A 21,851-nucleotide genomic window follows, 5' to 3' on the forward strand; every position below is an offset into this window, starting at 1 on the left:
AAATGTTTGTAAGGCCATAGTACCACCTTCCTGTTCAGAGCATTCAGGATAGACAAAAATGAATCGGCCTTCAATGACTACAATGGAAAAAATGGGGGTAGACCTGTCAGCTAACCAGTGCCGCGATTAGGATTGGGTGAAGATGTCAAAAAAGCCTTCTGTTCCAGCATCATGCTTCACATCGTATCCTTCCACGAAGTTACTATAAAGATGCACAACAGCACCGATCTCCCCACTTTCCTCTTCTGTTCATTAATATATTTCCCAAGTCTTGTAGAGGTTGCACTTTGCGGTGAAAAAGAATCATGGATTATTTGTAGCAATCCTTAGAAATTGTTAAACATGCAGATTCTGTCATTCACAGAACAGCAGCTAGGCATTTTCTTCATTTTCTTCCCCTCTTCATATCCCAGTTTGAGGGAAGTTGCTGGTTTCTGTATTAGGCTTCTGATGATGTGGGGGGAGGCTGGACAGGGAGAGTCACCCATCAGATTGAATCGTCTACCTCACAGACAGCTCTGGATCCAGGTAAGGGAACTGCTGCCTCTCTGGGGAAGGCAAAACGGCAGAAAGTCTGCTCTCATACAATGGCTTGTAAGTCATGAAGGAATTCCTTAGCTGTAATGATTATTCAGTGACTCAGCCAGCAGTGCCCGGTGTCAGGAATTGGCATTCAGGAATCTGAAAGCCAATAGTAATTTAAAAGAAGTTTTTTCCATACCCCCTAAAGTGGAAAAGAGTCTCAGCTCTGTAACATACTTGAGTAGGTGAGTTTATTACACTTGAGAGAGAGCAATGAGAGATGCCTGAAAGGACCTGAATTCCAGTATTGAACAATGCGGTCTGTGGTCTCTGAACCACTCAATCTCCTCTCAGTCTCAACAATCACTCACACACACAAAAGTTTCTTTGGTATTACTTCTACAATTTGCCCCTTGTTTGGGGAGGAGCTGGAAAAGTAGCATGTTGAAAAGAAATCTGAAAGTGAATGAATATGGAAATGCAACCCCTATAGCTGCCAGGAGCTATGTGTATGTGGTTGGGGATCACATTCTTAAGGAAAGGTGAAAAAGAGAACACCGCTGTGGTTCATTAGGGAGACTTTGAGCACGAAGAGCAGAAGCATGAGTGATTTTGAAGGCTGAGCTCTCTTCACAGATTAGGATTGTTTCTTGTTGCTACTCGGCTGCAATAACCCCTGCACTTCTTTGGAAATGTGCATTTACTTCTTTTTCAGTCCTTGTTGATATTGCAGGCTCACACAATAAGAAGACATGGATTTTGTCCTGCAATAAATACTTGGCAGAAGTTCCTTCTGAATGTTACACCAAGACAAAGCCTAAAGAAGTTCCCTAATTCGCTTTTACTTCTCTTTCCATGAAGTGAAAAGAAGAAGCTCCCCAGTAAGCAGAGCAAGAGAGGAGCCAGTGGGCAATGAAAGCAATTGTCTTCTGAATTAGGGTCCAACTTGTGCACAAATGACAGTATGATCATGAAAGACATCTTCACCCTTCTGCTGAACCTGTATTTGGTCTTCAGTATCCAAGCTGTTCGAGGTCAGTTTTAAGTTTATAGTCTCTCTTATCCTTCCATTATTGACTTTCCTTTTGTATCTGTCTCCTTCTTTCAGCTAATGCTTTTCCTCGTTTTCTGCTTGCTTTTGCCACCATCTCCTCTGCTGTAGGAGAACAGATGTCTTGATCAAAGCCAGTGCGTAGCAGATGCATGTCCAGACAAATCAGTTATAGGCTGGTGGTGTGGACAGGTGAAATGCTGGAGAAACAGATGAGATGAACAAGCTGACTGGTTGATGAGTGAATAGGAAGGAGGAATAGACCCTGATAGTGAAAACATAGGAAAATGGAGGGCTGTGTGATTTGGATGGCAGTGTACAGGAGTAGAGACAAGTGGACAGACGCAAGAAGAGGGTGTGGGAAGAGGCTATCAACAGCAACATCCAGGTGACCGATTTTCTTCTTGTGGAATTGCTGACAGATAGACCACCTGCCATATCCACTGCTTCTGTTTCTGAGTTTAATGTCGTTCCTCTTCTCATGCAATTAGAGACACTTTCTTCCTTTCTCCCTTCCCTTCCCTTCCCTTCCCTTCCCTTCCCTTCCCTTCCCTTCCCTTCCCTTCCCTTCCCTTCCCTTCCCTTCCCTTCCCTTCCCTTCCCTTCCCTTCCCTTCCCTTCCCTTCCCTTCCCTTCCCTTCCCTTCCCTTCCCTTCCCTTCCCTTCCCTTCCCTTCCCTTCCCTTCCCTTCCCTTCCCTTCCCTTCCCTTCCCTTCCCTTCCCTTCCCTTCCCTTCCCTCTCATTTGGTTTTAGCAGAGATAGAAATGGGAAGTATCTCCTTGGATCACCCAGTGCACCCTGTCTGCATCAAGGCTAAGCCTGGACCCATCCAAAACACATCAGAATAAAAGTGTTGTTGGAAGGTGCCTCATGGGCCTCTACCGTTTCCAAGACAGATGCCAATGCCTGATGTCCACCGTAGCTGGGGGAGTTATGTTGCCTGGCCCAATGTCAATTGCAGGATATCTGCCTTTGAGATCGCTGAGGGAAAATGCGTACGTCCGTGTAGGTCGGACTGGTCTTCTGGCGTTCTGAGCCTTAGCCTTCTTTTCAGACCATCCCTTTCTGTGCAAGATGCTCCATTTTCTGGTTATGCAAGGGATGCCACAGAACCTACTCTGCACTACTTTTAAGTAGAAGATCTAAGCAAGGTCCCTCTTACGCCTGCTAGCTAAGACACCATCATGCTTGTCTGATGGTGTTTGCCTGTAAAAAGCCCCTCAACCAAGCTGACAGTAGTTCTCGTCAAGAAAAATTATTTGAGAGAGCACACTCCTGTTGGCACGCTGGCATCTCTCTCATCTGAAGGTCATACCCCCGTAGTGCAGCACAGATATTACCTTCAGAGAAAATAAAGGAGAAGAATGCAAGTTGCTTCGTAGTGAAGGTGCCAGGGCCAGCCTGTATTTTCCCACTTCACAGTTGTGAGGTCAAAAACCCCCAAAGTTATCCCTGATGAGAGGTCTGACCATTTCTGGGTCATCAGTCGGGTTCCAGCAAGTTAGTTTGGGCATTCTCCTGAGTCATAACAAGGTTCTTCGCAGAGCATCTCGCTTTTAGATGTACCTTTCTAGTATTGTAACATTTACTAGGAGGCTGGGGCAAAGAGCTCCATCGAGCAACACACAAAGATGAAACGGTCACCATATGCCTGCTGACCATGGTATCTACTAATCCCTGGAAACCAGCGGTGTTTGAAATGTGATACCTTGGCTAGAATTATGTGCCTTGCAGGCACAAAGGTCGCACTTCGTTGTTGCTACCTGTAGCTTGGTTTGGACGCTTGTGTACTGTGGGGATGTGCCGAATGGCCACAACTCTCTACATACTTTCACCAAGAATCATCTTCTGGTGCCATGAGGAGAGTGCTGTTGTCAGTGCCTTCCCCATTCTGCTGGCAGAATCATTATACCTCCTGCTGTCTCTCAAGATTTACATTTGTAATCACTGAATCTTTTTTGTCTGAATTCCTTTCTCAGAGAGTATCCCTATGAACAGCTTGAGCTGCTACAATGATTACAACTCACAGGTGACCTGCACGTGGATGGAGCGTTCAGAGGCTCATGCCCTCATTGGTATGAATCTTTACAAAAGGGATGGCATTGCCACGTAAGTACCTGAAATGAGCTGTGCTGGGTAGAAGCCCAAAGGGAACTCAGACACAGCCTGGAATCCTGGGGACCAGCATGCAGGTTTTCAGAAAGCATGGCCACCCCTTTCTGTCATTGCGTTAAAGTAAAAGTTGTGCCTACTTCTGAGGCCTCTTCTAGGAAGGGAGGAAAGAATAGGGTGTGCTAGTGGAGTTATTTCTACCACGGTTACAATTATTTTCCCATAATTTTGTGGTGGGATCATAGATATGAAATAAGATGGGGCATATAGGTTGCGATTCATGGGGTGGAGAAGATGGTGTCAGAACAAGTGTGAGACCGAGTGTTGCTGGTAAACCTAACAGGGAGGAGACATTTCCCCTGTTATTTTGCCCATTTAAGAGCATCACTGGGTGTATGGTTTTGATCACTTCTGAGAAACATGTATAGACTGTGTGTTTGTGAGATAGAGAAGACTGCTAAGTTCATCTGTGCTATCACTGTTCGTCACAGAGATATTGGCCTGTTTATGACAGTATCTCTCTGTTACATCTGTTTCCTTAAGAAAAGGGAACTGAATCACCAGACTGGATCAACTGTGAGGGTAAGAAAGGACAGAGAGGGAGGAGTAGTCAAGGGAGAGAGGAAGGCAAAGGTGGAAAGCTGAGAAGAAAATGTATTAAGAGCCTGGGAATACAGGAGGGAAAGGAAAGAACTCCTGATTTTCTTGTAGAGAAGAGAGAATCAATTGACCTAAAAGTAGCTGAAATCGGTGGAAGGTCTTTGGAACAGGACCTTAAAGCTAGTGTTTCTGGGAAAAGTGATATGAAATTACTTGGACCTTTGGAGGATCCTCTAGAACGTTGTTACCTGATGGAGTGTGTGGATCGTATGGGAAACGTGACTCAGGTGAACTAATCAGACAAGCAGGTGTTAAGTGTGGACAGTCACACCGCTGAAATCAAAATGGCCAATGATTAAACAAGGTCAGCTCATAGATGAAGAATAGTTGTCTAAATCCCAAACTGTAAGGTAATGATGGTGAGCAGACAAAAATATCTTCAGGCCTTCACAACCCTTGGGCTGGTTCTTTTGTTTCAGGGTGTGCCCATGTGTGGCCAGTCGCACCCTTACTTCAGGAACATACCTGGTTTCCTTGCTAATACCCAACCTTTAAAAATAGTGCTGAATAATGCTTGCTGACATATAGTTGGCATATAGGAGACTCCATCCTATCCTGGAAGTCAGTATTTGGCCTTAGATATTCTCAAATTGATATTTCTCATCTGAACTGGAGCAATAGAGTATACCGGGCATGAAGCCATAAGCACAAACAAAACTCCAGAGGGGACAAAAAGAAGCCACACATCTCTCCAGCAGCTCAGGCTACTGCAAGCACATAAAGCTTATCCTCTCCTGCCTAGTTTAAAATATTGTTTCTAATTTTCATGATGCTTCTTGGCCTGGAGAAAGGCTATCTAAAAGGATGATAAACATTCTGGATGAAATCTTTAATGAATATGTAAGGTCCCCTGACAGAACAGAATTACTAAGGATTCAGAAGTATCCTTAGTGTCCGGTTTTGGTTGGAGAATTCTTTTCTTAAGTGTCTTTCTGGGACTGCCAAAGGAATGCCTTCAAGAAGTTAAGGATCATCAAAAACTTTACTATCTTTCCCTCTGAGTAAAACGTGCATTTCCATTGCATTATTTTTCATCATACTATTTCCTCACAAAAGAAGCAGCAGATCACACAGAGTTAGGCTAAAAAACCTAACAAAAATAGGCTGGTACCAAAATATAACTTTCTGCTGCACAGCTTTGAAATGGGAAGGCATTTGACAAAAAGCCTGGTGTTAAACACATTTATCGTATTAACTGACGCAAAACATGATCAATAGATACAGTGAGAAGAGGATATCAGTGCCCAGGTAAGTTATAACAACAGAATGGGATGGACTTGGTTTCAGGCATTTAATTTTATGTTAACGATAGGTCTCCAGACCAGATCTTTATAGATCACTTTCTCTATACACAGGAAGGACGAGAGGATGCTTTGCAAACGCCAGACAGAAAATTACTTACATGAAGCTCCAGACTCCTATGTGCACTGGGTTTGTCGCTACACTACAGAATATTTTGGAATAGGGATAGATGATATTTACAGCTTCAAACCTAACCAGTTGCTTCGAGCAGAACTAAATGTTGATCTTCTTCAAAATGGTAAGGATTAAATACCAAACACCCATTTTCCAATAGTATTAGGGATCTTTGAGAATGTATTTGCCATTCAGTGACAAAGTGAATTCCCGTTGCGTTGTGAAAAGTGTCAAAGAGTTCCACATTGAGAGGATGGGGCAGGGAGGGGAGGGGGCAAGTCTCTGGGAGCAGCTGGACCTGGACTCAGGCAGGAGCTACCTGGTGTAGCAGGGATAAGATACTCTTGAAATGGGGAAGCTTACCTAGGCATTTTCTTCCCCTCTTCATGTCCCTCTTCATGTCCCTCTCTTCACTATCTCATCTCATGGGTTGTACCTTCACCTTCCAGTTCAGCCCCTCCCACCTCAAAGCCTCTCAGTCAGCTCGATGACATCAGGAGACTTCTTGCTGACCTGGAAAGCAGCAGATGGAAGCCAAGGGCTGGGCAATGCACTGGAGTACGAAGTCACTTACAAGCGGGAGTGGGAGTCCTGGGAGGTAAGAGCCGAGGAGCGGGCTGTCCTGGTTTGGGCTGCACCTTTCTGGGCAGTGGAGAGCCTGTGGTAAGTGATCTTTATTTTTTAAGAGAAGTATCTTGGCCAAATTCCCACAAAATTCTGCACTGAGCAGTGTTGTGGACTTACGTAGCTGGTGCTGAAGGCAACTGGGGCTCTGCAAGCTGCAGGAACTGGCCCACCTGCTGGGGTAGACGGTGCCCAACGGTGCCTGGGCCATGCTGGCAGCAGGGACGCTGAAGCCCCTCTAGTATGGGAGCAAGGAGCACTGCATGGCAGCATGTGCATGGATCATCACAGGTGTAGGACTGCTGGGAGATGCAGCCTGGCAGTCACATCCTCTCACTCTTTCCCTGTCGTCCCTCCACCCCGATTCTCCATTCCCTAACTCCCCAATGGCCTCCCTCCCCTCTCTCCCTCCTTTCCCCCAACAACAGAAAGCTGTCTCGCTCTTGCTCTCCAACATCACACGTTGCCATCTCAGCTGTAAGGACCTTGTCCCGGGGAGTAGCTACGTTGCCCGTGTGCGAGCCAGACCGGGGCAGGCCAGTGGCTTCTCGGGGCAGTACAGCGAGTGGAGCACGGCAGTGTCATGGAAGACCCCTGAAGGTAGCGTGGGATGGAGCGGGGCCATGCAGGGGTGGAAGCGCTGGTGGAGAAGCCAGACCACGCCTGTCACTTAGCTTGCTCTCATCTTCTCTGAAGGTGGCATTCAGCCCAGGAACCTTCGCTGCCTCTTCAATGGTGCAGATCGTCTGACGTGCAGCTGGGAAGTGAAGAAAGCGATCACCACCTCTGTCCTCTTTGGCTTGTTCTTCAGGCCCCCTCTAGAATCAGTGTATGTGCTCTGCCCACGGCAGCGTGCCTGTACCTCTCCCAGAGTTTCCACTCTGTCCCACTCCCCCTGGTCTCAGCACAACTTCTTCTCCTCCCCTCAGAGAAAAGGAGTGCTCTCCTGTGCACGAGACAGCTTTGCCCCACATCCCCTACGTGGTCCAGAGCTGTGAGATCCCTGTTAGCAACTCCAGCAGTCAGAGGCAGTACTATGTGCTTGTCCGGACCAAGACAGAGGAGAAACAGTTTGAAGCCTACAAGACAAGTGAGTTGCTGTCTTGTTTTGTGCTTCTCCTGGTTGTTTCTTGGAGGGGCCTGTGTGGGCAAGTGGGGCTGAGGACAGTGGTGCTGAGGAAAAGCGTGTGGGAAAAGGAAGAGTCCAGGACTGATGAGGAAAGGAATGGACGCTGTGTCAGGTCAAAGATCTGGGAGAGGTTGCTTGTCGGTGCGGAGTTCCTCAGTGGCACATGTCACTCTGTGGAATGTGGCAGTGGTGGAAACTGCTGTGCAAGAAATTCGGGTTGTGACCCAGAGCAATTGCCACCCTGCTGACTCCTCTGTGGTTGTCCTCTGTGAGTGTCAGAGGTGAGGGGAGCTGTGGTGAGAGGTGTCTGTGAGGCATGTGTCGCAATGTGATTTCTCAGGAAGTCACTGGAGCTCTTGCAGGTTTGTGCAGAGGCCCCTGGAGCACTAGATGAGGTAGGACTCCTCTGCTGAGTGAGGTGTGCCAGGTGGATGATCTCTGCCTGCATGTATCTGGAGGTACTGGTGCTGCTTTTCACAGAGTAAAGCTGGGAGAGTTCCTGCAGTGGGTTGTATACTAGGTAGTAGCTCCAAGAGAGCTGGAGATCTCTGGAGATGTGGTGGACTGGTACAGAGTTTTCAAATATGGCTTTACTGCTTTTCTGTACATGGGCAATGCTGTCAGTATTAATGGATATGGAATTTCTGGTATTTAATGGCCTACTGATTTATTGTATTTGACTAAAAATGAAGCTGTGGGGAATTAAGAAGTGTTAAAAAGCTGAGACTTCTTACATTGCATAAACCAGCCTTGTTTTCAGTCTCTGGAAACCACTCGCAGCGGTGAAAGGGAATGCTGGACCAGTGTGTTGATAAGTAAGTACTCTGAGACATTCCCTGTGTTCCAGTTAAGGTGCTGCCGCCTGCAAATGTGTCAGTAACAGTGACAGAGAGCCAAGAATATGAACTGAACTGGATGAAACACTCTATGAGGTATAGCTTCATAAAACAGAGGTACCAAGTTGAGTACTGGAAAAAGGGCCAATACGAAAAGGTAAGCCTTAGAAAGTGCTGGAGTCCTGGATTTCTCTTTACCGGGCAGGTGGGGAAGACAGTTCCTCTCACCTCTGTCATTTGTGCTTCTTTCTTCTCCCCAGACTCTCCAGAAGTTAAATATCGACAATGATGAACCTCCCTTCATCTTCACCCTGCAGATGCTGGCATCTTCTACAGAATACAGGGGGAAAATGCGTGCAAGGGTGAATTCGCCCCAGGATTATGAGGGGCCTTGGAGTGAATGGAGCGAGGAGTTCGCCTGGAAGACTGAGAGTGGTATTTATACACGCAGGCTACTTCTGTAAGATTTTGTGGACTGTTAGTGGCTGAAATGCCTCTCTAGAGAACCACGTTCTCTCAGCTGGCGTTGAAGTTCACTCCAGCCATGAGCTAGCTGGGGTTTCTTAACGAGGTAGCTGTCCTGTCTGCATCCTTGTACTAGAGCAGCCTGGGTTCATGGTGGAGTAAGGTACCTAACAATCTTTTTATTGGCATAAATCATTTACTCTAATGTCAGTAAAAAATAAAAAAGAATTGGCAAAGGAAAAAATGGACTCCTTTCATCAGTAAGCTAGCTGTTCAGGCCAAGTTTTGTCTCTCCCACTTTGGAGGGTGTCCTGGTTTCAGCTGGGATAGTTAAATTTCTTCGTAGTAGCTAGTATGAGGCTATGTTTTGGATTTTTGCTGGAAACAGTGGTGATAATGTGGAGATGTTTTGGCTGTTGCTAAGTAGCGCTTACACTGGTCAAGGACTTTTTCAGCTCCCCATGCTCTGCTGGGTGCACAAGAAGCTGGGAGGGGACATAGCCAGGACAGCTGACCCAAACTGACCAACAGAATATTCCATACCATAGAACGTCATGCTCAGTATATAAAGCTGGGAAAGAAAGAAGAAGGGGGGGACGTTTGGAGTAATGGCGTTTGTCTTCCCAAGTAACTGTTACGCATGATGGAGCCCTGCTTTCCTGGAGATGCTGAGCACCTGCCTGCCCATGGGGAGTAGTGAATGAATACCTTGTTTTGCTTTGGTTCTGTGTGCAGCTTTTGCTTTACCTATTAAACTGTCTTTATCTCAAACCATGAGTTGCCTCACTTTTACTCTTCTGATTCTCTCCCCAATCCCACTGTGGGGGAGTGAGCAGCAGCTGCGTGGTGCTTGGTTGCTGACTGGGGCTAAACCACAACAGTCCATTTTGGCACCCAACGTGGGGCACAAAAGTTTTGAGATAACGACCGATTTGACTGAAATGTGCTAGATGGAATTTATAGTGGTTATTGCTGTTTAGCTATTAATTGGCAGGCTTCTGTGCTTGCTATGGGACTTGCCTGACTTACTGTATGCCTTAAAGTCTAGTGCTCATTAGTGGTGCTTTTTGCTTTCACTGCTTGCTGTGCTGCCGTACTGCTTATCACCTTACGCTGCATTGCCTGGGAACATTCTGATAACAGCAATGGCCAGGTACCTGGGCTGGCAGATGACCAGGGCCCCGCTGCTGTTTCTGTGCTGCTGCACCGGACAGGCTGGAACTCCAGTGTGAACTCAAGTCAAAGGGACTGTGACATGTGGATGAGTCCATGTGGGAGCAGGACACCCCGAAGCATCTGTGGCCTTGGTTATGTCTGTGCCACAGCAGGTATACCTCTGAGGCAATTGTGGCCCAGGGATAAATCCATCTTGGAGAAGGTACATCTCAAAGTGTCTGTGGCTGTAGATAAGTCCGTGCTGCAGCAGGTACACCTTGAAGCATCAGTGGCTGTGCATGAGGTTACGCCGGAGCACCTCAAAGTGCATGGCCATGGATAAGCCCACAACGGAGCAGGTTTACTTCTGGAGGGACTGCAGCTGTGGGTAAGGCCATGCTGGAGCAGGTATAGCTCTGAAAGCACTGAGGCCCATGCAGAAGCCCACGCTGGAACAGGCGCACCTCAAAGCGACTGTGGCTCTGGATAAGTCTATGCTGCAGCAGGTGTACCCCTGGAGAGACTGTGGCTCCTGAGTAAGGCTCCCTTTGGAGCAGGTACAACCCAAAGGACTACAGTCTGGATAAGTCCAAGCCAGAGCAGGGGCAAGGGGAGGAGCTCATTGCAATGTTAAACCTGATGGTCTGGTCCAAATGGACCAGGGGTGGAGACTGTAATGGAAATACCTTTAAATTATTCTAACCTGGGATTTGAGCTACATATTATGGAAATTACTGTAGCAGAAACCCCTTGTTGCTAGCCAGGCTGGGAGCAAGGGGAGGAGTTCATTGCAATGTTAAAATCTTCAACCTGACCTGAAGGGTCCAGGGGTGGAGATTGTAATGTATATACCTTTAAATTGTTGTAACCTGTGATTTGAGTTGCATGTTATAGGAATTACTACAGCAGGAACCACCCAAACCAATGGAGGACAAGCCTTTCAAGAAGCAGTGCAAGTGCAGCAGTTACCCGACCTGAGCTGGCTTTGGTGCCCAGAAACTCCACACAGCACACCACCTCTCCTGTCCTGCGTGACCACAAGAACAGATGAAGACTAAATGATACCCGTATATTTTATCAAAGGATGGGAAGGGGGTGGAGGTTAATGAGGTTGTATTGGATAGTGTGGAACGTGAGCATGATGTAAATGGTATGGAATAAGGGGTGGACACTGTCCTGGTTTCAGCTGGGATAGTTAAATTTCTTCGTAGTAGCTAGTATGGGGCTATGTTTTGGATTTTTGCTGGAAACAGTGGTGATAATGTGGAGATGTTTTGGCTGTTGCTAAGTAGCGCTTACACTGGTCAAGGACTTTTTCAGCTCCCCGTGCTCTGCTGGGTGCACAAGAAGCTGGGAGGGGACACAGCCGGGGGGGGAGTGAGCGAGCAGCTGTGTGGTGCTTGGTTGCTGACTGGGGCTAAACCACGACAAAGGGTATCCCAACAGTTTGAATGGCTCATGATCCTATCCTGTGACAATCCACCTACATTTCCCTGATCTGCTGGCATGAAGAGTGACCAGAGTGAAATCCTGTTATGGGAAGCAGCCACTCTGCAGGTGGATACTTATTTCTCTCTTCTCTGTTTCAGCTCTGCCACCAGTCGTTCTCCCGGTGATGCTCCCAGGTCTCATCATCACTTTCCTAATAGTTGCTTATTGCAGCTGTAAGTATTTCCTCAGGTAGGCTTGTGTGGTGACTAGGAGATTTAGCAGCATGTTGGCCATGTGGGTGGCATAAAGGCCGAGGTTCTTCTTGTCCCCCATGAGAGAGAGGTCTGTGTGGAGATGAGCTTTGGTGTGCAACGGGCAGCCTTGTGCCTGTCTGTGCCAGGGTGAGAGCTGGGTGGTGGTGTGCCAGGGCCTTGGCGGTGCCTCTCTGTGCGGAGCAGCACAGTGTCCATGGTGCAGCCTTTTCTGATTGCAGCCATGTGGAGAAGCAAATCTTGAAAACTCTGTGTTGCTGTTGCAGGAAGAAGCAAATGTGGGAGGAAAAGATTCCAAATCCCAGCAAGAGCCTCCTGATCCAGAGCTACCTGGGGGTAAGAGGGAACTGCACCTTGAAGGGTGCTCCTGGAGAAGTATAACATGAATTTAGTCCAGGGTGAAACGTAAGAAGGGAGGTGTATGTTAGGATTTGTGGTTGAGGGGGAACTGCCAACTCAGGGTCTGGGCTGTGACTGAACATACCGCTGTCCTGTCCAGGAGGATTATGACTAGGCCTCATGAAACCCGCCAGTAGAGACTTTGGTCTTCTGCCTATTTTCCTACCCTAGTATCCAGGACCTGAGAGTTGAAAAATAAAACCAACTGTCCCCTCTGATGTACCTGATAAGTTTTACCATCCCTTGCCTCCAAAATGCCTCCCAGACTCCTCATACGTGAAACCTGGCCTCCCTAGATGGACTTGAGCTTTCCCTGTTCCTGGTCAGGATGTTGCCCGATTCTTTTCAGTGCTACCTTCTACAGACTTTGCATTTTCTCCCTGTATACTTCTCTGCAGTCACTGGAGATTGACTTCATACTGTGGGAGCTATATTTCCTCCTACATGCTATTCTTCCTGGACATGGACATTTTTCTCCATGTACGAAAGGAGAGGGCAAAGAAAAGAAAATGTATAGTTTGCACAGTCGTATATTTGGAGGTGTTTTTAAAAGGAGGGGGCTTCTTCTTTCTTCAATTTCTCTCTCCCTCATCTGTTTCTGATTTCATCTGCAAATGGATTACAAATCTTGTGATCCAAATAAATTATTTCCCAGTAGGTGGATATCACCAAAAGCAGCAGTGCATAGAGCATGCTTGGAGTTCTATGAAAAGAGTGGCTAGGTTCCTTCCTGGAGCTGACTCTTGCATGTTTCAGTTTCATACTATCTTACTTCTGCAGCCTTATCTATCTGCACGTCTCCTGTGGAACCACTGGATTTGTGTTTGATCTCACATCTCTAATATCTCTATCTCCTTAAGGCAGTGCCGCTAATCTCCATTCTACAGAAAGCTAATGCTATTTTTGCCACTGTGTTTTATCTTCTACTTAAGCTAAATGACTTCCACCACATTTCTGGCTCCCTGCAGTGCAAGTCAGTGATGCACAATTCCAGGGAAGAGTGGTCTTAACAAAGATTGACTTAACAGTTACTTCTCCAATTGCAACGTTTTTAGCTTTCCACCCCTGTCTTCTCTATCAGCCTCACCCCTTACCTTGCAAGCCCTTTGTCCCATCTCATATTTTCACCTTAAGTGGAATGCCTGGTCTTAGCATTGCTCTTGAGGGTGTTGCACATGGTGGACTGTCATGGCCCTCAGCTAACTGTTCATTTGGCACCCAGTGTTTCTCAGCCCCTTATTCAGTCAGCAAGCTGTGTATCTCAGGCATGCGTTCAGTCAGCAGTCGATATCAGGGAAGTGTGGTGCACCAGACTGCTTTACATGATGCATATCTGCATGTTTTTCAGGCTCTGATAAATCCCCCTTGCAGATCAGTCATTGTTCTACAGTTCCTTCTGACTGACTTTTGGCTGACTACAGACTTCATCAACTTCTTTTTCTGTCTGCATACAATAATCGACACCAGTACAAGGCCATCCACCACTCTAAAAAGCATTACAGTACCTTTGTTACCTATCTCATACCCAGCTCCCCATCTACAAGTGCTCTCTGTTAGTCTTGTGGTTTTGAGAATTTTCATCCCTGTAGGAAATTCCCTTATGCTAAACTTTGTAATCATCCCAGCAATTCTATTTCTCTGGTCAGTCATCACAGAAGGACAGTTATTTTAGCTCTACAGGTGAAACGTTGACTGCAGTGTCCTCATGTGCTGCCAAATCAGAGTAGGCATTGAACAAAACAGCAGCTTTGAGGTTTATTTTGACAGGAATCTGCAGCTGCAGCAGCTGCTGCTCCTATGCTGCATAAAGATAGGTCAGGGATAGACAATGTGGAAGCGAAGGAAGTCTTCTGGAAGACAGGTCATACTCTGTAGCCACACCAGTGGGATTGCTTCCATACCATCCATTGTGACTTGAAAATTGAAAAGTGGATGTCAGCTTGTTCCAGCTAGAGAACGAAGGTTGAAACGTGACAACGATCTGCAGATTGGAGCAAGGATGAAGGAGGAAAAAACTGATAGATGTTAGAACAAATCAAAAGAGTGTGAAGGTGCTAGGAACACTTTCAGATTGGCAGTTTTTTAACCTGCGTCAATCTATTAAAGATTGCCTGTAGCAATGTTTCCTCTGTGTTTAGGTAGGGAAACAGCATGGCCCTAAAAATGGGAACAGCAAGGTTGTTGGGACAAAAATTATTTAGAGAAGATTACTTCTAAAACACAGGCTGATAAAAGTGGTAAAACTAATTATACAATGTGAATGCCTGGAAGCTCGTTCTTGTCCTACGTGTCTATCACAAATGTGCTACTAGTGTTCTTGTGCCCATGGCTCCCAGCTCTTCCTGGCCTTAATGCAATGTCTTTTTCATCAGAAGTACTGCAACCTTCATTTTCTCTCTTCAGGAAGCTGTCAGCCAATGGCTAGCCATCCAGGTGGCCTTCAATGGGCAAGAGGTGCAGCAGATTAACTGCCTTGAAGTGCTGGATGGGTAAGTAAACAGTCCACTCCCTACTCCTTTCTTGAAAGCTTCCTTGCTAACTATGGGGTAAGAGCAAGCTGTGCATGGATATGACCCATTGCGATGAGGAGAACAAAGCATTTTCATTTGTCTATCTCCTAAGTCTGTGTATGCCTTCCAAACATCAATGGAAATTGTAATGAATTGCTGCAGCTGCAGACCTTGACTTCCCTGGCTGGAAGTCTGAGGATAGAAACTTGCTCCCTTTCTTCCTCTACATTTCCTTTGGAAATAGGTTTGAGTAAAAGGCATTGGCCTAATAGGTGGAAATCTTGTTGGCTGAATTCCTCCCAGCCCGCCTGAACACAACCTCCTCTCATGAAAATGCACATACTCCCTTACCTCCATATCCTCTGTGAATGACATAATTTCTGCTCCTTGAAGCAAAGTCTGACTTTGAGAGTAGAATGTGAACAAAGAAGAGATGCAGTGATCGTGGACGTGCACAGCTGATCAGAAATAGCTCCAAATTGTCCACACAGCCTCAAATTTGTGTCAGGTCTTCAAAGATGGAGTGGGGAGGTGAGCATAGTGCTCTGTTGAGGAAACTATCCCAGGTTGCAGAGCAGTCAGGAAGGCTAACACAAATTAAATTGACTCTTGGGTTTCATGATAATTATCTGCCTCTTAAGAGAGAGGGTCAGCTCTTTTCAATATAAACTTTTGTAAGTCATGTGAAGGAAAGACGGATTACGTTTGTTACTTCTTTGAAATCTTTGTCTTCTCCCTTTGTGTATCTTCACATTCAGTGCTTGTAAGAGACAGAGGTCCTTTATTTTGAAGAAGTAAGTACAAAGTATCACTGGAAGCTTGAGAGCTGCATAAATGCTGATGCTAGCAGTCATATTGCCTGAGCCTATAAATCAGGGCCAAGATGTAGTATCAAGCACTGCTTTGTTGTCAGCACTCTCCCTGCTGTGCCAACTGTGCCTGTGCCAACTAGTGCTCTCCAAGATAACATCCTGGCACAGTTTAGGAGATAGTACAGGGTAGCAACCGTTCCCCATGGGCAACATGGCCATTACCGTACTGTACCATTACCATTACCGTACCAGGTTAGGCTGTGTCCAGTGCCCTTCAAGCCCTTCTAGCGGGCTTTGCACCCAGGCCGTGGAAAACACATCCTGTTTCACACTATGAATACAGCTGTAACGCAGTGGTCACATTATGTCATGCACTTTGAACTCAAAAAACAGGCACAAAAGCTTAGCTGTGCTTCAGACTGGAGAGACTGTGGAAGATCCAGAAGACTACCATGACTGCACAATGTGAACACAGCCAGTGTCTGCCAAAGAACGATCCCTTGCCCTGTCTTATTCACAGCAAAAACATAGCTTTTCTCAAAAGCTGATTTGTGCTTGCATATCTTGGTATTGAGAAAAATTGGTAGTAGACAGTTGATCTCTTGCTGTGGCACAGAAAAGGCTGAGGCTTGCATCTTTTAAGGAATGTAAAAGAGATGTGGGCAAAGGTTTCTTCTGGTTTTCTGGAAGACAGTGTATGCCCCTAGAGCATCTCCTGTTTATAGGCAGTTATCACCTTAGAGAGATGTCAGTTAGAGAGCTGTCAATAGCAGCTAAAAGTCCTGTGTTTTTTCACCTGAACAGGATGACTAAGGGTCCAACAGAGTTGCATGGAGCTGAGGCAAAGACAGTGCAGTTTTCCCATGCTACATTGGCTCCACAAAACTCCTCTCAGCCTTCTGGAGTCCCATATAAAACCTCACTTTCATTGTCCACACTTGTCTGCCCTTCGAATCAGACTGCTGGTCAGGCCTGCCTGTTTGTCAGGCTTCCATGCAAGAATGCTGCTCATGCAAGTGCTGCTTCTCGGACTTGCTTTGCTTTCAATGGTCCATACTTGTACAGCCCAGTGATGTCCTCCCTGCCTGATATGCATCAGACCCTGGAAGTGGACCCAGTGGGAGTCCGTGAGAAATCTGTTTCTCTTCAATATGTGACCCTCCCAAAAGAAGACTGTCCCCAGGCTCCACACAGGCAAGAACAGGCAGGAGAAGGTCATCCACAGCCCTTCCTGCTCCCAGATCAGAATGAAATGATGCAGCACCTCAACAACAAGAAGGAAGTCTCACCGGCCCCGCCAGCCTCTGGGAAAGGCACAAATGTGAGAACAGAAGAGCAGAAATCTCCAAAGGATCTTAGCTGTATCACGTCTCCTCAGCAGTGCCCCTTGGAGTACATTACCACAGAGAGCCTGTTACTGCCACCAGCCAGCGACTCCACCCATCCGCCACCTGCCACTGCCGCGGAGTTACCCTGGGATTCACAGGAGCCCCAGCCCTGCAATGACCGCCCTTGCCAGGAGTTTTCTCCTGGGAACACTGATGTCATGGTCCCAGTTTCCGGTCAGGCACCAACTTCTTCTCCTGAGTTGCACCTGGATACATTTGGAGACTCTTCAGGTCCCCATGGACATTCAGAACCCACAAAAATGTCCTTATATATTTTTTGAAAAGGAGTATATTTTTCCCAGAGAACTATGTAATGTATCGCTGAAGTATTTCATCCTGGCAGCACCACAACAGTTTTCCTCCACTATGGGCAATTGCTACCCTGTCCCCAACCCAAAACCCAGTAAGAAGATGCAGATGAGTCAGAAAGATCCCCAAGTGTATTTGGTTTATGTGGCAGGGCTTTGGTAGAGGGGGCCCACAGGGGTGGCTTCTGTGAGAAGCCACTAGAAGCTTCCCCTGTGTCTGACAGAGCCAATGCCAGATGGCTCCAAGATGGACCCGCTACTGGCCAAGGCCAAGCCCATCAGCAATGTTGGTAGCACCTCTGTGATAACATATTTGAGAAGGGGTAAAAACTGCAACAGCTACTGAGAGAGAGAAGTGATAATACGTGAGAGAAAGAACTCTGCAGACCCCAAGGTCAGTGAAGAAGGAGGGGGAGGAGGTGCTCCAGGCTCCAGGGAAGAGATTCCCCTGCAGCTCATGGTGAAGACCATGGTGAGGCAGGCTGTCCCCCTGCAGCCCATGGAGTTCCACGGTGGAGCAGATGTCCACCTGCAGCCTGTGGAGGACCCCATGATGGAGTGGGTGGATGTGCCCCAGAGGAGGCTGTGACCCCATGGGAAGCCCGTGCTGAAGCAGGCTTATGGCAGGATCTGTGGCCCCATGGATAGAGGGGCCCATGCTGGAGCAGGGATGCTGGTAGGTTTGGGGACCCATGGTGGAGCAGTCTGTTCCTGAAGGACTGCACCCTGTGGAAAGGATCCACATTGGAGCAGTTTGTGAAGAACCGTAGCCTGTGGGAAGATCCACGCTGGAAAAGTTTGTGGAGGACTGTGTCTCATGGGAAGGACCCCACACTGGAGCAGGGGAAGAGTGTGAGGAGTCCTCCTCCTGAGGAGGAAGGAGCAGCAGAGACAACGTGATGAACTGACCACAACCCCCATTCCCCTGTGTCACTGGGAGGGAAGAGGCAGAGAAACTGGGAGTGAAGTTGAACCTGGGAAAAAGGGAGGGGTGGGGGGAAGGTGTTTTAAGATTTGGTTTTTGTGTCTCATTATCCTACACTGATTTGATTGCCAATAAATTAAATTAATTTCCCCAAGTTCAGCTTTTTTTGCCCATGACGGTTAACTGCTGAGTGATCGCTCCCTGTCCTTATCTCAACCCACAAGACTTTCCTTGTATTTTTCTCCCTGTGTCCAGTTGAGGAAGGGAGTGATAGAATGGCTTTTGTGGGCACCTGGCATCCAGCCAGGGACAACTCACCACACCAAGTAAATAAGTTTTGGAAATACATTAAAATTATCAGATAGCCTGCACATAATGGGGGATCCATCAGTGGCAAGGAAGACAAGCACAGAATATACAGATCTTCAGAATACTAAAGAAAGCTGTGGTGGAAAGGGAAGCAGCCAGCTTTGAGACTCAGAAAAGCTTGCTGGAGTTGTAGGGGTCATAGATAACCAAGACAAAAATTTGAAGAATGGTACCATTATAATCCCATTTTCTTTCCACTAATGTTACCTCTCCTCTCCAGCTCTAGTCCAATATGATGAAAGATATCAAGTAACCCTACTCCTTTTTTAGTTACATTAATGTATTTGGTTAAAGGGACAGGCCATAATTCCCATGTACATGCATTTAGATAGGCTCACATTCCCCTGATAGATATGACTAGCAGGGGAAGAAGCCAGATTTAGCTAGGGCTCCTTTCTAAAAATAGGTAATCAATTTCAGTTCAAGGATCTCAGGTTATAGGAAAAGAAAATGATTTTGCTCGGGCACGTAATGAGCTTGGATAATCAGTTTTCCTGCTCAAGAGCAATGAATCCAAGGGTTTAAAAGAAAAGAAATTTTATTAAAAGGGATAAAATGGCAACTCAGCATTAGCACTGGTAGGTCTGTTTACTAAAATCAGCAATACAACCTGAAAGCTTCTTGCTAATGTAGTCCATTCTCCTGCTTTGCCCAGAGCTAAGGGAGTCCGTTGTCCATCTGTAAGGAGATGTTGCTCTTACTGTTTCCGAGTGCGGTGATCCCACCTCTGATACTGGGTCACTGCTCTTGACAGCTTCAGCCCATGAAGCCTTAGTTCTGTTTGCAGTTCCATGCTGCCCCCTCAACATTTCAGATGCTCACAGAGAAGTCTGTGGCGAACAAAACCTAAAGAGAACCCTGAGGAAAATACCGTTTGGGTTTTTTTTTCTTTCTTGCTCCATGGCTCCTTTGCTCTACCACAGGTAATTCCTAACCCTCAGGACACCATTGTCTCTTGATGGATAACAGTGTTTTAAATACTTTCAAACTTAAGACACAATTATATTTCAACCCCAAGAGTTGTTGCAAGAGTTGCGCAAGAGTGAAATCCACTGAAGTCAACTCTCTTGCTCCCTCTTTGTTGTAATCTCTAGCTGTTTCAAGCAGTGCTGGATTTCTCTCTTATCCCATTATAGGCAGGGTCAGCAGTAAGGGCTTACCTCAGGATAGATGTAGCTCTGAATTTAAGTTTTATTTCTGTGCAAGCTTTACAGCATAAAGGATTGATTTTAATAGGAGGCTGAAGATTCTGACAAGAGCTCTTGCAGTGACTATCTCCTGTTCCTACAGTTGTTACAATTTCTTTAATGAGCCATTCAAAATCATTTGCAGTAGAGATACCAAAGGTTGGAATCATTCTTGATAGCACAAGATAGGCAGAAATCAAAAGGTTAAATGAAAAGAAAAAAATATTGGCTGGAGAACAGGAAATCTTTATTAAGAGTGATATCCTGCAGAACAGTCTGTGCTTCAACTGCAGGGACACATAAGCCTAAAGTGGGAAACACTTATTTCTGCAAGAAATATTAGAAGGTATGAGGAGAGTGCTGCAGAAGCTTGGATGTAATTGGTTTCTTCCGTTTCAAATTACTATAGTATGATTATTTTTCAAGTGTGTTGACTGTTTATAGATGCTTTAAACAGTTCTTAAATAGCTATTTTGGTGGATGGTTTAGCTAAAGCAGAGAAGAACCCATTTTTTTTTCCAAGTTCTGCCCTGTCAGATGAAAACATTGGCTCAGAGCTGCCACCCAACGATCAGACGTTGTAAAATGACTTAAACGCAGGCTACCTAAGTTGCAAAGTGTTGGGTTCACTGAGAACATAGAAGAGACCAACTAATTTTGCACTGCATGAAAAAGGCAGTGAAATGCCATTTTCCCCTCCACTCCCTTTTCCACTCCCCCTCCCCAACATCTGCATACCCTATCACTCATTGCCTTGTCTGCAACAAGGTCCTTTGCTTAGAAAATTTAATTTGTTAACTTTGCTTTTTTTTCTTCTGTATTGATTTTCTTCTGGTTTATCAAGTTGAATCAGTTCAGAGTGTGGGCAGGGGAGCGCCAGCACTACCACAAAGCAAGCAAGAAGGAATGAACTGCTGAGAGCAGAGGAATGGGTAGAAGGCAGATTTCAGGTGCAGTGAGCACTTATTTCAGCCCTGTTCTTGTCTAACTGCATCTGACATGCTATTTGGAGTTTCTAAAGCTGGCTTTAAATACGCATGTTTGGGTACCCAAAGCACTCTAGTCAACACAGAGTGCCACACAGGGTAATGCTCCTTGCCAAGGTTGTGGCTAAATTAGTCTGTTCAGCACTCAGAGACTTCAGGTATTGATTGCTCCCAGTAGCGGTGCTGTCTCATTGAAAGCTATCCTCTCAGTTATCTCTGCAGTTTTCAGTGTGTCACCCATCAGAAAGTGTTTGCCCCGGCTGAGCTGTAACATCTGGCAAAACAAAGATGATGAAGGGGGATTGCCACATGTATGTTCATTTGGCATCGAATAGCTGTCACGCATCTGAGCGCATTATACAATGCCAAATAATTTGTATTATTTAAGTGCTTATAAAAATATTTTCATTTGCGAAAAGTGTACAAAGCGACTTTACCCCACTGCAGGAGGCAAACAACACAGTTTGTGTTGGAGTGTAGTGCTGCACCAACAAGACCTTTCGGTCTTGTTTCCCTTCTGATCTAGTCTCTTCATGAGCCTTTCATGGGTAGCAAAGGGTATTTACTCCAAGCGGTAGCATAATTCTGCAGTCTGCCTGCCCTTATGTCTATTTCTAATGGACAATAGAAACAGATCTGTAAATCTGTATGCTGATTCAGCCCACATGTTATGTCTTGTGTGTGTATTAGCTAACTCTACCCAGAACTGCCCGCTTTCAGTACGCCAGTGTCAGTGGATTTCTGTTCAGCTCCATGTTTTCTGGATTATGACTTGCTGCAGTCTCAGAAGACAGCACTTATTACGTACCTGGGGCCATGTTGGTCATCAGTGCTGGATGCAGCACAGAGAACAGGGTGTTCTGACAGAGCTGCGCTGTTCAGCTGAAGCTAGAGTGGTGTGTGTTCAAGTAGGAGCCACTCGGTACTGATGCACAAGGAAAACCCACAGGGAGGTTTCTACGAGCTGCCATTTGGCCAGCCTCCTTAATTTGAGACTTGGACATGTGCTTGGAAACATCTGAATTCCAAAGAGTTAATTATTACTGATGGAAAATGATTATCACTTGATTATCATTAGTTACATTTTAACTTCCTTCACTACTTTTTTGAAGTCAGCATATTGTTATCTAATCCCCAGTCGATGAAGGGTGAAGTAACAATCCTAATTCTGCCCCAAAACAGTTCATAACAGGGAGAAAAGCACAATCTTTTAAAATGGTGAAAGCTTGGGACCAGGTGGGAAAGATCAGGGCATCGCCATTCCCAGGCACATGCTTTGCGATTGCTGCACCA

General features: G+C 46.2%; 1 protein-coding gene across 1 annotated transcript; it reads left to right on the top strand.

Moving 5' to 3' along the window:
• Positions 1–445: 445 nt before the first annotated feature.
• Positions 446–18,162, top strand: LOC142049004 (cytokine receptor common subunit beta-like). The gene is made up of 16 exons (XM_075076371.1): positions 446–528; positions 1,384–1,556; positions 3,554–3,683; positions 5,702–5,886; positions 6,212–6,360; positions 6,815–6,986; positions 7,083–7,215; positions 7,316–7,476; positions 8,363–8,508; positions 8,612–8,786; positions 11,561–11,651; positions 11,941–12,010; positions 13,239–13,278; positions 14,752–14,773; positions 15,927–15,946; positions 16,169–18,162. The coding sequence occupies exons 2-16, from the start codon at positions 1,487–1,489 to the stop codon at positions 17,062–17,064; spliced, it is 2,460 nt and encodes an 819-aa protein (XP_074932472.1). The 5' UTR covers positions 446–528; positions 1,384–1,486; the 3' UTR covers positions 17,065–18,162.
• Positions 18,163–21,851: the final 3,689 nt, after the last annotated feature.

Source organism: Phalacrocorax aristotelis, chromosome 1 (genome assembly GCF_949628215.1).
Source record: "Phalacrocorax aristotelis chromosome 1, bGulAri2.1, whole genome shotgun sequence".
Lineage (NCBI taxonomy): Eukaryota > Metazoa > Chordata > Aves > Suliformes > Phalacrocoracidae > Phalacrocorax > Phalacrocorax aristotelis.

Coding starts and splice junctions, on each gene's coding strand:
- LOC142049004 (XM_075076371.1), top strand. CDS start 1,487: ATGATCATGAAAGACATCTTCACCCTTCTGCTGAACCTGTATTTGGTC. Junction 7,216..7,315: donor AGGCCCCCTCTAGAATCAGT/GTATGTGCTCTG, acceptor TCCTCCCCTCAG/AGAAAAGGAGTGCTCTCCTG. Junction 11,652..11,940: donor AGCTGTAAGTATTTCCTCAG/GTAGGCTTGTGT, acceptor TTGCTGTTGCAG/GAAGAAGCAAATGTGGGAGG.